The 14231-nt window shown below is 42.8% G+C and overlaps 1 protein-coding gene across 1 annotated transcript in view; it reads right to left on the bottom strand.

Annotated features, from left to right (window-relative positions):
• BRAP (BRCA1 associated protein) overlaps window positions 1–14231 on the bottom strand; it is a 19419-nt gene that overhangs the window by 2025 nt on the left and 3163 nt on the right. Inside the window, exons 2-6 of the mRNA XM_008062398.1 lie at window positions 12967–13042; window positions 12387–12525; window positions 11644–11753; window positions 6614–6703; window positions 2676–2779 (exon numbers count right to left, since the gene is read on the bottom strand). Of these exons, the coding sequence (XP_008060589.1) occupies window positions 2676–2779; window positions 6614–6703; window positions 11644–11753; window positions 12387–12525; window positions 12967–13042 (519 nt within the window). The remainder of the gene's footprint in view (window positions 1–2675; window positions 2780–6613; window positions 6704–11643; window positions 11754–12386; window positions 12526–12966; window positions 13043–14231) is intronic.

Raw genomic sequence — 14231 nt, 5'->3', positions numbered from 1 at the left:
GACTCCAACTCAAAAAAAAAAAAAAAAAATCCAAAATGTGCCTGCCCTTGCTATTTAGCTTCTAGGAAGTTATCCTGTGGAATAGATATACCCAGAATTGTACAAAAAGAGACATGGAGAATGATGCTCATCACAACATTGCTTATAGTAGTATAAGACTTAAGATAACTCCAGCTGGGCACAATGGCTCATGCCTGTAATCCTGGCACTTTGGGAGGTGGAGGTGAGAGGACTGCCTGAGCCCATGGGTTTGAGACCACCCTGGGCAACATGGCGAGAACCTGTCTTTACAATAAATTAAAAAATAAGCTAGGTGTGGTGGCATGCACCTATAGTTGCAGCTACTTGGAAGGCTGAGGTGGAAGGATAGCCTGAGCCCAGCAGGTTGAGGCTGCGGTGGCTGTGAGCGTGCCGCTGCACTCCAGCCTGGGCGACAGAGTGAGACTCCAATTCAGAAAAAAAAGACAACTTTAATGTCTATCAATAGGGAGCTGGTCAAAATTATTGTGGTACATTCATACAATGGATTAGGATGCCACTGTTACAAAGATCAGGTGAGATCTAGATATGAAAAAGTCTCCAAAAATAGAATACTTCCCAAAAACCCTCCAAAACTAGAACATTTAGCTAAAGAGAATACCCACTACATACTCACACTCAAGCTGGGATTGACAAAAGAGTTTTATTTTTGTAGAAAAAGATGATGTATGTGTGATGTTTATGTGGGCAGAGCTAAAGATCTAGAAGAATATTCACTGGCACTGGTTAGTATCTCTAGACAGCAGGATCCAGGGGATGAAAAAGAACTTCCAGCTTTAACTCTGACAGTTCAATTTGTTCGGGTGGCTGAACACACAGGAGAATTTTTAATTTTTATTTCTATTACTGTTGTTTTTTACAACAGTTAAGCAAGACTCCTGGTGACAGAGTTTCTGTTGGCGATGAAAAGTTCTGAAAACAGTGATGGATTGTTATGCAACATCATGAATGTACTTAATGCCACTGAATTGTACAATTAAAAATGGTTAAAATGTGAAATTTTATGTTTTTTCTTTCTCTCTATATAAAATCACAAGTTAAAAAACTTTTAACAAAGGGGGAAAGTGGATGAGGGGTATACGGGAACTCTCTGCACTATCTTTGCGACCCTTCTGTAAGTCTAAATTTATTTAAAAACAAAAGATGTATTTAAAAAAACACAAAAACACTTTCAAGGGCCCAATTATCTTTCTTACACTTGTGTAGAGGTAAAAATCCATTTATTTTATTTTATTTTATTTTATTTTATTTTGAGTTGGAGTCTCACTCTGTCGCCCAGACTGGAGTGCAGTGGCCACTCCCCGCCACTGCAGCCTTGACCTGCTGGGCTCCGGCGATCCTTCCACCTCAGCCTTCCGAGTAGCTAGAACTACAGGTGTGTGCTACCACGCCCGGCTGATTTTTTGATTTTTTTGTAGAGATGAGGTCTCGCCAAGTTGCCCAGGCGGGTCTTGAACCCGCGGGTTCAGACAATCCACTCACCTCAGCCTCCCAAAGCGTGGGATTACAGGCTGAGCCACCGAGCCCGGCTGTATTTTATTTATTTATTTATTTATTTATTTTTGAGTTGGAGTCTCACTCTGTGGCCCAGGCTGGAGTGTACTGGCACACTCAAGGCCACCGCAGCCTCAACTTGCTGGGCTCAGCTTTCCAAGTAGCTGGAACCACAGGTGCACACCACGACGCCTGGCTAATTTATTTATTGTAGAGACAAGGTCTCGCCAAGTTGCCCAGGCTGGTCTCGAACCCCTGAGCTAAGGCAATCCTCTCATCTCTGCCTCTTAAAGTGCTGAGATTACAGGTGTGAGCCACTGCACCTGGCAAAAATCCATTTATTTTTGTGAGTATAGCTTAAAACAGACAGGTAATTTCAGCTATGGCAACTATCTTCTCAAATAACGGTAGAAAATGTTCTTGCCATCCTGTTCATAAGTTTTTTTGCCCCATGTTTAACATCTTTGGCCTTTAATTCCTGCCCAAGGCCAGAACATGTAACATCTCCAGCTTAGACACAGTCTCTTTCCTAACTGCCCGTTTTCAGCCACCATGGCTCAAAGAAACTATAGACTCTGGACACAAAGAAACTGCTTTCTACAGGCAAACATGGAAGACATCTGCATGCAGTCATCAAGAGAGAGCACTGAAATCCACATGGCATCCATCTGTCATGAAACATTGCATTTTTATTAAATAAAAAGTTGCAGTAAGTTTGTTTCTTAGATAGGGAGACCCCCTGGAAACCTGGTCACACATACCCTTGAAAACAGAAACAAGCCGGGCTCGGTGGCTCAGCCTGTAATCCCGTGCCTTTGGGAGGCTGAGGTGAGTGGATTGCCTGAGCCCGCGGGTTCGAGACCCGCCTGGGCAGCGAAACCTCATCTCTACAATAAATCAAAAAATCAGCCGGGTGTGGTAGCGCATGCCTGTAATTCCAGCTACTTGGAAGGCTGAGGCGGAAGGATCGCCGGAGCCCAGCAGGTCGAGGCTGCGGTGGCCGGGAGCGGCCACGGCACTCCAGTCTGGGTGACAGAGTGAGACTCCAACTCAAAAAAAAAAAAGAAAACAGAAACATAGGAATGAAGGAAATTTTGCTACCATAAAATGACTAATTTAAAGAACAGACCGATTATACCTACTTTCTTTCCACAGACTGCTTTTCTTTTAGAAGATCATTTAGTCTGTGCTCCAGATTATCACATTTCTCAATCGTTTCTTTAAATTTGGTCTTCATGTTGTTAATCTGAAAAGACAAACAGAGACTAGATTCATTTCACAAAAGCAAAAGTGTATGATCTTTGGGGCTAATGTCATAATTCCCCCCCATCAATTATCTGTACATAACTTTGATAAACCAAACTTAGAAAAAGATGAGACAATCAGTTGAAAGAATGTCTGTAATATGAATAAAAATGTTGAGAAATCCTTCCTTTCTCATTATTTCTCTATACCAGAACGAATAAGGGATCAGGAGCTGCTAAACGTTAAGTAAAATTGCTGGGAAGTAAAGCTTCAGACACCAGAGCAAGAACCTCTTTTAAGAAAAAAAAAGAGACGGGATCTTGCCATGTTGTCCAGGCTAGAGTGCAGTGACTATTCACAGGCACATCATTCACTTTTTCTTCTGATTCTATGTACCAAAAATTATCATCTTTGGGTCATCTGAGAAATTGTGATTGCTGATTCTAGATGTTTGTTTTTCCAGACTCATGATTTTCTCATGTGCCATGAAGCCGTATGGAATAATATAAGCAGTCCATGTCTTCTTCGTTTATTTATAAAGCCACTATATACAGAACTAATTCATATTACTTGGTCTTAACAACTTAGGAGAATTAAAACCTTCTGGTGCATTACGTGTCAGATGGAGTAATCCTAGCCAAGGGTATGCTGGAGGCTACCTAGGGAGACCCTGGATTGACCCAGGTATGAAGAGCTACAGCCCTGGAAACTAACTGCCTCAACTCCGCTGGTCTCAGAACATCAGGAGAAGACGAGATGTGCAGGGGACATGGAGAGGCTGGGGGGATCGTGACTTCTGGACTAGATTAAACTCTCAGCAGAGCTTCCGTCTGAGACGTGTGCAACATCCATCATGGCAGAGAAAGGGTCTTTATGTTGCCATCTCCGCTTTTAACCTTTCTATTTAAACATTTTCCATACAGCTTACCTATTAAGTATCTAATATAACTGCCTTAAAAAAAATAACTCAACTTAAGCAATATAATGAAACTTGCCTCACAAAAAAATTAAAAAGGAAAATAAAGTAGAAAACAAATAACTGTTTTGTAAACATTAACTTTATAGCCAACTTCATTAAGTACAAGAACATGGAAAAAAAATCATAAAAAATCAAAATAGCTTTAAAGTTGTTCTAGTTTTAGTTTGGTATTAATTTTTCTTGAATATTAGTTTAAAATAAGAGATCAGGCTGGGCACAGTGGCTCAAGTCTGTAATCCCAACACCATCAGATGCTGCTTTTAAAGTTGCCTTTTTTTTTTGTGAGAAAGCAGGATTTATTGAGAGGACAGAAAAGGTCCCACAGTGGGAGGGGACCTGAAGGGGCTGCCCCTAAAGTTGATATTTTAAAACAACAGTAAAGAGTGACACACTGCCAGGTGCAGTGGCTGAAGCCTGTAATCCCAGCACTTTGGGACGCCGAGGTGAGAGGACTGCCTGAGCCCAGGGGTTTGAGACCAGCCTGGACAACTTGATGAGACCTCATCTCTAAAATATATATATTTTAAAAAATTAGCTGGGCATGGTAGTGCACGCCTGTAGCTCTGGCTACTTGGAAGGCTGAGACGGAAGGATTGCTGAAGCCCAGCAGTTCGATGCTGGGGTAGCCTGAGTGTGCCACTGCACTCCAGCCTGGGTGACAGAGTGAGACCCTGACTCAGAAAAAAAAAAGAATCAAATACAATACACTTGAATATATACATGCTAATATTTTACGTCTATCCTATTCTATCTAATAAAAATGCCAGTTGTGGTCCTTCTGGTCTGGAATCTCCAGTCTTTTCTACTCCTCATCCTCACTCAATTAAAAAAAGGTTTCAAACTCATTTCAGAACCCCCAGAGGGAAAAACACTGATTTAAAAGGTGCTAGATGTCCAAAGAGAGCGGTCCCTTCAGGGGGCCTCACCTACGCTGACTGCCTACTACATGTTGTTCACACGTGGCTCCACGAAAACTAAGACGCTCCGAGTGGCTGTGAGCTTCATCTTCGAGAAGAGACTCCATTCACATGTTCTAATAACTGCATTACCTAAGGCACTAGGGGAAAGAAACAGCATTCGTAGCTGAAGTCTCCAGTAAATTTCAGCCTTGATCCACTCCCCTCCTCCACACTAGCTTTCCATGAGGCCCATGAACAAGACTCTGCCAGTGAAAGCCAGGGTCTTGGTGACTGTTCCTCCCTGGACATGTTCTGTTGCAGGCACTAACAGAGGACTCGTCCAAAGGGAAGACTGCAGCAGGACAAAAGGCTTGCATCATCCATTTACTTATGGATAGACAACACTTGTTATTAGGAAACAAAAGCATCCTTTCAAGCTCTTCAAGCTTTTTAGTATGAGCTGCTCTGGCCTCCATTTTACCCCTACCTAAAAGCAAACACGAGTTTTGGCAGTTTTTCATTTTCCTGCCCCTTGACTTGCTTCATGCTGGCATGTCCTAGGGAGTGCAGCTAATCCGGAAGGGCAGAGAATCCTGAGCTTAAGCTGTGCAGGGTCTGCATGGAGCCCCTGAGGTGGTCATGCTGGTATATCCCACAGAAAAACCCATGAGTGCAGCTGCAGCAGTTGCAGAGCTCCATGCACCTCCCATGAGCCCACGACTCGACTCAAGGCAGCCACCCGGCTCTCCCTCTGCTGAGTGCCAGCCTCACCACACGTGCTCCAATCAAGCCCTATTCAGAACTATAAGTCAAGTGACCTCGAGCGCCTCTTGGAAAGGCAATTGCATTGCTTGGAAGGTTCTTATAAGAATGTCATCAATACCTTTTAACTAAAAATCATTTTAAAGCTGGTGTTAAGCGGTGCTTTTTAAAAACCCTGATTTCTCCCATTTATAGGCATACCCAGAAACTGGGTCCATGGCCTTGCCTGCTAAGCTCTGGGATAACCCTAGGAACCTCAGGGGTGGGCCTCAAGCCTGGCTCTGCAATGCCCATCTTAAGGCCCAGGTATCAGTGAATATTCACAAAGTTACTGAAGTCATCATTTGGAAATTTTACAAGCCTTTATTTGCTTAAGAGAATCAATGAATTATAGACACTGACCCTAGGTCCAAAGAATTGATCCCAGAGTCCTAATTATACACAAACCATCAGGGGCACATTGGTTTTCAAATAACCTTTTTTGGAACCCTCAGGGTTCCTTGAACATGTTGGAGACATGAAAATGGAGCAGGTAGAGCTCTGGGCCTTCTATTCAGGTTTCTACCCAAATCATACCACTTTCTCTTTTATTATGTCAAAGTAGTGAAGCTCTTTTTTTTTTTTTTTGAGAAAGCAGGATTTATTGAGAGGACAGAAAAGCTCCCACAGTGGGTCCCCTCGACCCAAGGGGGTTGCCCGAATGGCTCTTCTTTAAAGGACTGTTTTGTTAAAATTTGAAAACTGCTGTTCTAGACCTTCAGGAGAACACCGAAGCCTATCATCTCTGCCCAACTGTATCTCCTTCCATTTAGAAGGGCTCAGCATCACCTCATTGCCTTAGAAGTCCACGTCTGGCTCCCAAAAGCAGCTGTGCCCCCGCTGACAAACCAACTGGCTGACTCAAATTACACACCCTCATGTACATACTTCTATTTTCTAAATAGAAATGGAATTTCACAAGGCACTGGAAAACCAGATTGAGGTTAAAAAACAAACAAAATTCCTTAAGACCCCCAAAACCAAAACACTAAATTAAGCCTTTAAATCCAAGGTTTCTTTTTAGAGGCAAAACAGTTCCCTACTTGTTGCCACACCAAGGAAGGAAGACTGTGTTCCTGTACTCTGCCTTCCCTCACCCTGCCATCGGACTGCCCTGCCACGTGGCAGCTCAACAGTCACCAAACCAGAGACTTACTTCCTCTGCTGTGTCCTTCTCAATCCGGACTATCTTGTTTTCCCAGTAGATTCGCTGAGATTCCAGCTGGCTTGTTAGTAAATATGAATACTAGAAACATAGAAAACACAAAAATGTAAATTACTGTTATCAGTCTCTGAAATCCAGTGAAAAAGCCTGACCTTTAATGATCTACACAAGACCAGAAGTAACCATCAGAATTTACATTACACCCTGGTTCTACTCTGAGATTCAATGAGCACTGGGCTAGGTGACACACAGCTACAATTATACTCCTGCCCTCCTGGCATTTATAATCTAATCAGGAGAAACATACATTTAAAAAAACTTGTTCTCATCAGGCTGACTTTAAGAACTAGAGTGACTTTAATCTGTGTTTAACTCAAACCAACTCATCTATCTCCCTGACTCCAGGGAGCTGTCCTGCCCCTCCCAGCCCTTGGGTTAAGTGCCCCTCAGCTCCCTAAGTGCTATGCTCATAATTTTTTTTTCTGAGTTGTAGTCTCACTCTGTTTTCCAGGCTGGAGTGCAGTGGCACACTCATGGCCACCTCAGCGTCAACCTGCTGGGCTCTGGCGATCCTTCCGCCTCAGCCTTCCAGGTAGCTGGAACTACAGGAGCGTACTACCACGTCCGGCTAATTTTTTGTATTATTATAGAGATGAGGTCTCGCCAAGTTACCCAGGAGGGTCTTGAACCCGTGGGCTCAGGAAATCCACTTGCCTCGGCCTCCCAAAGTGCTGGGATTACAGGCTTGAACCACCGTGCCTGGCCTGTGCCCACTATTAATAACACTCAGGACACTAACGCTTCATCACCAGCTTACCTGCTAGGCTGTGAACTCTTTGAAAACAAGGATTATATTTTTATTGCTGTATCTCTAGTGCCTGGCACAAACTGGATGTCAAGAAGTGTTTTTTATGTGACTGCATGAATGCTTGAACAGTGCTGTGTAACCACAGGGAAGGGACAGATGGCATATAACAGTAGGATCTGGTACGACTTCTGAGAAAGGGTGCAATCTGAGAGGGCTCTATTGGGCCAAGATAGAGCTGTGGACGTTAAGGATCTCTTCAGAAAAAAACAAGGGATACCAATGGAGCTAAAGTGTAGGGAATGGAGAGATGGGGCCTGTGGAAGGCATTGGGGTATTAAGAAATGTGGGCAAAGGGGAGCCCAAGGCCCAGGAGTGGCAAGATCACAACTCCATTTTGGAAAGACCATTCTAGAAGACTAGAAGTAAGATCTAAACATACCAGTAGGCTAGAGTAAAAGGACAGGGAGGAGAATGTCTGTACTACTGGCCTATGTTTTCCAGGAAAGCCGGGAATTTGTTCAATGCTCATCTGCAGCACCAGGAACGGTGGCTGACAGATCAAAGCCCTCAGTGAGTATTTCCTGTATGAACAAAATGCATTAACATACTTAGAGTTAATGCAGAAGAGTTACTGATTCTAAAAACATAAAGTGCGGGTTTGAAACCAGCCCGGGCAACTTGGCAAGACCTCGTCTCTACAATAAATTTTTAAAAATTAGTCGGGCGTGGTAGCGCGCACCCGTAGTTCCCGCTACTTGGAAAGCTGAGGCGGAAGGATCACTGGAGCCCAGCAGGTTGAGGCTGCGGTGGCTGTGAGCATGCCACTGCACTCCAGTCTGGGTGACGCAATGAGATTCCACTCAAAAAATAAATAATAAATAAAATAAAATAAAAACAAAGTGCTGAATCTTTTTCATATCAATATAATTATTTTATTCTATTCTATTTTTTTGAGTTGGAGTCTCAATTCCATGCCCCAGGCACACGCTACAATACCCGGCTAATTTGATTTATTGTAGAGATGAGGTGTTGCCAAGTTGCCCAGGCCGGTTTCAAACCCATGGGCTCAGGTAATCCACTTGCCTCGGCCTCCCAATGCTGGGATTACAGGCTGAGCCACCAAGCCCGGCCAATTATTTTATTTTAATTAATTAATTTACTTATTTTTGAGTTAGAGTCTTACTCTGTTGCCCAGGCTGTAGTGCAGTGGCACACTCACGGCCAGTGCAGCCTCGACCTACTGGGCTCAGGAGATCCTTTGAGCTCATCCTTTCAAGTAGCTGGAACCATAGGAGTGAGCTGCCATGCCTGGCTAATTTCTTTGATTTATTGTAGAGACAAGGTCTCACCAAGTTTCCCAGGCTGGTCTCAAAGCCCTGGACTCAGGCAATGCTGCACCCAGCCTCAATACAATAATTTATTAATAGTTACAATATCAGCCTTAATATCCTCCTAAGGTTAAGATGTTTTTTGTTTGTTTTATTGAGTTGGAGTCTCACTCTATGGCCCAGGCTGGAGTGCAGTGGCACACTCACGGCGACCCCAGTGGCGATTTGCTGGGCTCTGGCAATCTTTCCGCCTCAGCCCTTCAAGCAGCCAGAACTACAGGCACATGTTACCATGCCCGGTTAAGTTTTGATTTATTGTAGTGATGAGGTCTCACCAAGTTGCCTGGGCTGGTCTTGAATCCACGGGGGCTCAGGCAATCCACTCGCCACGGCCTCCCCAAGTGCTGGGATTACAAGCTGAGCCACAGAGCCTGGTCATAAGGTATGGTTTTTTTATTTTTTATTTTTTTTTTTATTTTTATTTTTTGAGTTGGAGTCTCACTCTGCCGCCCAGACTGGAGTGCAGTGGCCGCTCCCGGCCACCGCAGCCTCGACCTGCTGGGCTCCGGCGATCCTTCTACCTCAGCCTTCCGAGTAGCCGGAATTACAGGCGCGCGCTACCAAGCTCGGCTGATTTTTTGATTTGATTTATCGTAGAGATGAGCTCTCACTGCCTAGGCGGGTCTCGAACCCGTGGGTTCAGGCAATCCACTCACCCCAGCCTCCCAAAGGCGCGGGATTACAGACTGAGCCACCGAGCCCGGCTAAGGTATGTTTTTAAAACAATCTTTTCTTGCTGGGCATAGTGGCTCAAACCTGTAAACCCAGCACGTTGGAAGGCTGAGGTGAGATGATTGGCTGAGCCCACAGGTTCGAGACCAGCCTAGGCAATATGGCGAGAACTCGTCTCTACAAGAAATAAAAAAATTAGCTGGGTGTGGTAGTGTGCACCTGTAGTTCCATATTTGGAAGGCTGAGGCGGAAGGTTCACCTGAGCCCAGCAGGTCGACGCTGGGGTGGCCGTGAGTGTACCACTGCACTCCAGCCTGGGCGACAGAGTGAGACTCCAACTCAAAACAAAACAAAACAAAAAACAATCTTTTAAAAAATATATAGAAAACAGGACTCATGTTAGAATTCCTCTTCATTAACATACAATTTGTATTATAGGTTTAGTATCCCATATTCAAAATGCTTGGAACCAGAAATGTTTTGGATTTCAGATTTCTCTGAATCTTAAAATATCTGCATTATAGACTTACTAGTTGAGTATCCCTAATGTGAAACCCGTTATGTGCAATGTTCATTGGTGCATCAGGTCAGTATTCAAAAGGTTTCAGATTGAGGAGTATTTTAGATTTTGAATTTTTTTTTTTTTGAGTTGGAGTCTCACTCTGTCACCCAGGCTGGAGTGCAGTGGCACACTCATGGCCACCCCAGTGTGGACCTGCTGCAATCCGAAGATCCTTCTGTCTCAGTCTTCCAAGTGGCTGGAACTACAGGTGCGCGCTACCACGCCCAGCTAATTTTTTATTTTTGGTAGAGCCGAGGTCTTGCCAAGTTGCCCGGGCTGGTCTTGAACCCGTGGGCTCAGGCAATCCACTTGCCTCACTCAGCCTCCCAAAGTGCTGGGATTACAGGCTGAGCCACCGAGCCCAGCCGATTTTGAGTTTTTTTTTGGTTTTGTTTTTGTTTTGTTTTGTTTTTTTGAGTTAGAGTCTCACTCTGTCGCCCCGACTGGAGTGCAGTGGCCACTCCTGGCCACCGCTGCCTCGACCTGCTGGGCTCTGGCAATCCTTCCGCCTCAGCCTTCCAAGTAGCTGGAACTACAGACGCATGCTATCACACCTGGCTAATTTTTGACTTATTGTAGAGATGAGGTCTTGCAAGTTGCCCAGGCGGGTCTTGAACCCGCGGGCTCAGGCATTCCACTCACCTCAGCCTCCCAAAGGCGCAGGGTTACAGGCTGAGCCACCGAGCCTGGCTCAATTTTGAGTTTTTAAATTAGGGATGTTCAAACTATAAATCAATTTAATAGTAGACAGAATTTACTGCTATGGAGAAAAATCAGATTGTGCTCATTTTGTTGTTTCTACAAATATATGAATATTCCCAAATGGTTTCAAGTGTATACACCTCTAATTCATCAAATGCCAGCCCAATAAATAAGAAAAAGCTTCTGGAGCATGGAAAGATGCCATTGAGTTTTCCTCATTCTGATCAAGTCTGTTTAGTTTCAACTGCTATTGAGATGCCAATAGGAATATTCATAACACTTAGTTTTCCTGCAGTTATGAAGACAACCTTAGTACTGAACTTGAGACAACTAGAAATAATATACTGAAAATAATAAGGCACAGTGAAACTTAGCCTCAAAGAAAAAAAAGAACAGACAGAATAAAAATGTTTTAGGATGGCTCACACCTGTAATTCCAGCACTTTGGGAGGCCAAGGTGGGAGGATTGCTTGAACCCAGGAATTCGAGAGCTGCCTGGATAACATAGTGAGACCTTGTCTCTACAAAAAAATTTTAAAAGTTAGCTGGGTATGGCAGTGCAAGCCTGTATTCCCAGCTGCTTATGAGGCTGAGGCTGAAGGATCACCTGAGTTGAGGTCAAGGCTGCAGTAAGCAGTGATTTGCCACTGCACTCTAGCCTGGACAACAGAGTGAGACCCCACCTCTCTCTCTCTCTCTCTCTCTATATATATATATATATATATATAGATAGATAGATAGATTTTTTTTTTAATAATCCTTCACAGCAATGATAGAACTTCTTTTAAAAAATGCTTACATGCAGGGTAAATGGCAAACCACCTTTCAAGTTAGAAGAGTAAATGGCGGTAGAAACAGGTAGTGAGTGATAACTCATGAAGTATCTTACCTCTAACTGTAAGGCATCTATTTTCTCTTCCTGGCAAGTATCCCCCTCACATTCATATTGTACTATTTTTCCATCTGTTTTACTTGCAACCAGTCGATGAACATAATTATCTAAAGAAAAGAATGAATCAATAAAAACATGTTTCTTCAAAATGAAAGGGGTCTCTATATGCTTAACTCTGATAAAATTTTTGTTTTTACAGATCTAAGTCAAATGCCTTGCAAAATTTCTTTTTTTGAGTCAGAGTCTCACGGCTACTACAGCCTTGACCTGCTGGGCTCAGGCGATCCTCCCGCCTCAGTCTTCCAAGTACCTGGAACTACAGGCACGCAGCACTACTTCCGGCTAATTTTTTGATTTATTGTAGAGATGAGGTCTCACCAAGTTACCCAGGCTGGTCTCGAACCCATAGGCTCAGTCAATCTTCTCACTTCGGCCTCCCAAAGTGCTGGGATTATAGGCATGAGCCACCATGCCCGGCCTGCAATATTTCTTTAAAAATGGGTCAAGTCATTTGAATTGTAAAGGGGAGGCAGAGGGCAAGAGTGGAAGTATTAACTTTGTGTAATGTGTGATTCAAGCCATCCCTAGGAAATAGTGCCCTCAGGGAAACTGTGAGAATCTGAGTTTGTAACAGCTGTCAGGAAGATGACATTTCAAGCAGTGAGGGAAAGTGGAAAGGCTCTGAAGGAAAAGTTTCCACATGGAATTAATCCAAATGAGAAAATGAGAATGGTGCTCACCTCCAGCATAGTCCCAGACACGATGGTTGGTGAGCTGCATGGCATACGTGTGCTGTGTTTCCTCAAAGTGCTTATAAGCATGTCGGCTCACGTAGCGTCCACACCCTATGTGGCCACATATTAAACAAATCCAAAGGTTCTGCCAGAAGGAGGTAAAATCTTAATTAGTCAAATAAAAATACACAATCTGGCCCACTGGGGTGGGAAGGGACCTAACACAGAATGAAACTTAGAATTTTTCTACAAGAGTTTTGAATAAATATATGTTTAAAATCCAATAGTCAAGAATGCTTTTATGGGTTGATCATCTTGCTCTATTTCTATGGAGCACTATGCAAATCGCAAGAACAAGATTCACAATTCATCAGTAAAGGCCTAAGTCTTTTAAAAGAATAAAGAATACAAGCATAAAGTATTTTGCTTAGGAGTAACATAATTTGTGGATTCATATGCCTTGCCTGACCCTAGACAAAAAGAAAAAAAAAAAATCAGCCTCAAAAAGAATTTCCATACCAGGCAGAAGAAAACCCCAAACAATTAAAGCTGCATTTATTGTTCTTTTCCACCAGTCATTACTTACTTCCTGAACACCACACTCAAAACACTTATTTTCTTCTACTGGCTCTGGCGTTTGACAGTATCGGCAAACAGGACACCTATCCGAGACACCAAAAGATAATGGTGCAGGTTAAATATAAAAGATAGCTGTAAAATAACCCAAAAGTCAAAAACTGGATTTTATATCTTCCCTCTCCTATATGCTATTTTTAGGCTTATGATAACTAAGGATATAGCTTAAAAGATAAGCATTTTTGTGCTATTCTCAAACAATATGAAAATATATAAAATCTTGTTAAAGCAGAGAAAAAGGGGAGAAACTGTGGTCTGCCTCATGTCCTTTTCCATTCTTTTGTCTAAGCTTAGATGATCAAAGAGCTAATTATTTACAGGTTAGAATTAGGCCTTAATTTCACGCCTGGTTATCCAAAATGCATTTTTTTACTCCAAACAATCTACCGTATCCCATTTCCCAAAGACTTATATCATTCTAAAAGTACCCTGTCCTCTCCAGGTTGCCCCTAAGAGCTGAATTTAAAATTTATATTAAATCTTACCAAATTAACAAAAAAAGGTATTAAAGTACTTCCTGAAATACACATGACATCTCACTGTATCATGAATATCATATAGAAGATACCACTGATCTACTGAGTATTGAAATTTTGATTCACAAGAGGTCAATAAAAACAACACTAAAAAAAAAAACCTTAGCTCTTTTTTATTATATTCTAGACAAAGTAATGCTAACTACTAGTTTAGATAAAGTAATACTAAGTATTAGTCATGAATACTTTAGTTGGATGGGTAACCATGACAGAAAGTGGGTTCTAGCTAAGGATGACTAAACTGGCACCAAGAAAGAATGCTAAAGATATAACTAGTAGCTGTTTGTTACCCAACTGAGTAAATAAAACCAAGGGAAGGAACTAACCAGGAAGAACCCTAAGTTCTTGTCACAGACAAGGAGGTTCTATCTGTGTTTCCTAAGACAAAAGTAAAGGATCCAATCTACCTCTTGGAGAAGTTCAGAAGACACACTAAAAGAAATAACAAAATGGTAGTTAGGAAGTGGCAAGCAGTCTTGTGAGAGGTAGAAATCAGCTTTGTGTCAACCTTTCTGTCTGTGTGATAGCTGTAAGAGTAGTTGGATAAGAAGACAGAAAACTAATTCTGAAATCTAATTATCTACATTGTCCCAGAATGCTCTTACTTGTTTTTTGTTTTTTTTTGAGTTGGAGTCTCACTCTGTCACCCAGACTGGAGTGCAGTGGCCACTCCTGACCC

This window comes from Carlito syrichta, unplaced genomic scaffold, assembly GCF_000164805.1.
Source record: "Carlito syrichta isolate Samal-C Ts95f unplaced genomic scaffold, Tarsius_syrichta-2.0.1 Scaffold305691, whole genome shotgun sequence".
In the NCBI taxonomy this organism is placed as follows: Eukaryota; Metazoa; Chordata; class Mammalia; order Primates; family Tarsiidae; genus Carlito; species Carlito syrichta.
The sequence above is the reverse complement of the archived record's forward strand: the minus strand, read 5'-3'. Positions and strand labels throughout refer to the sequence as shown.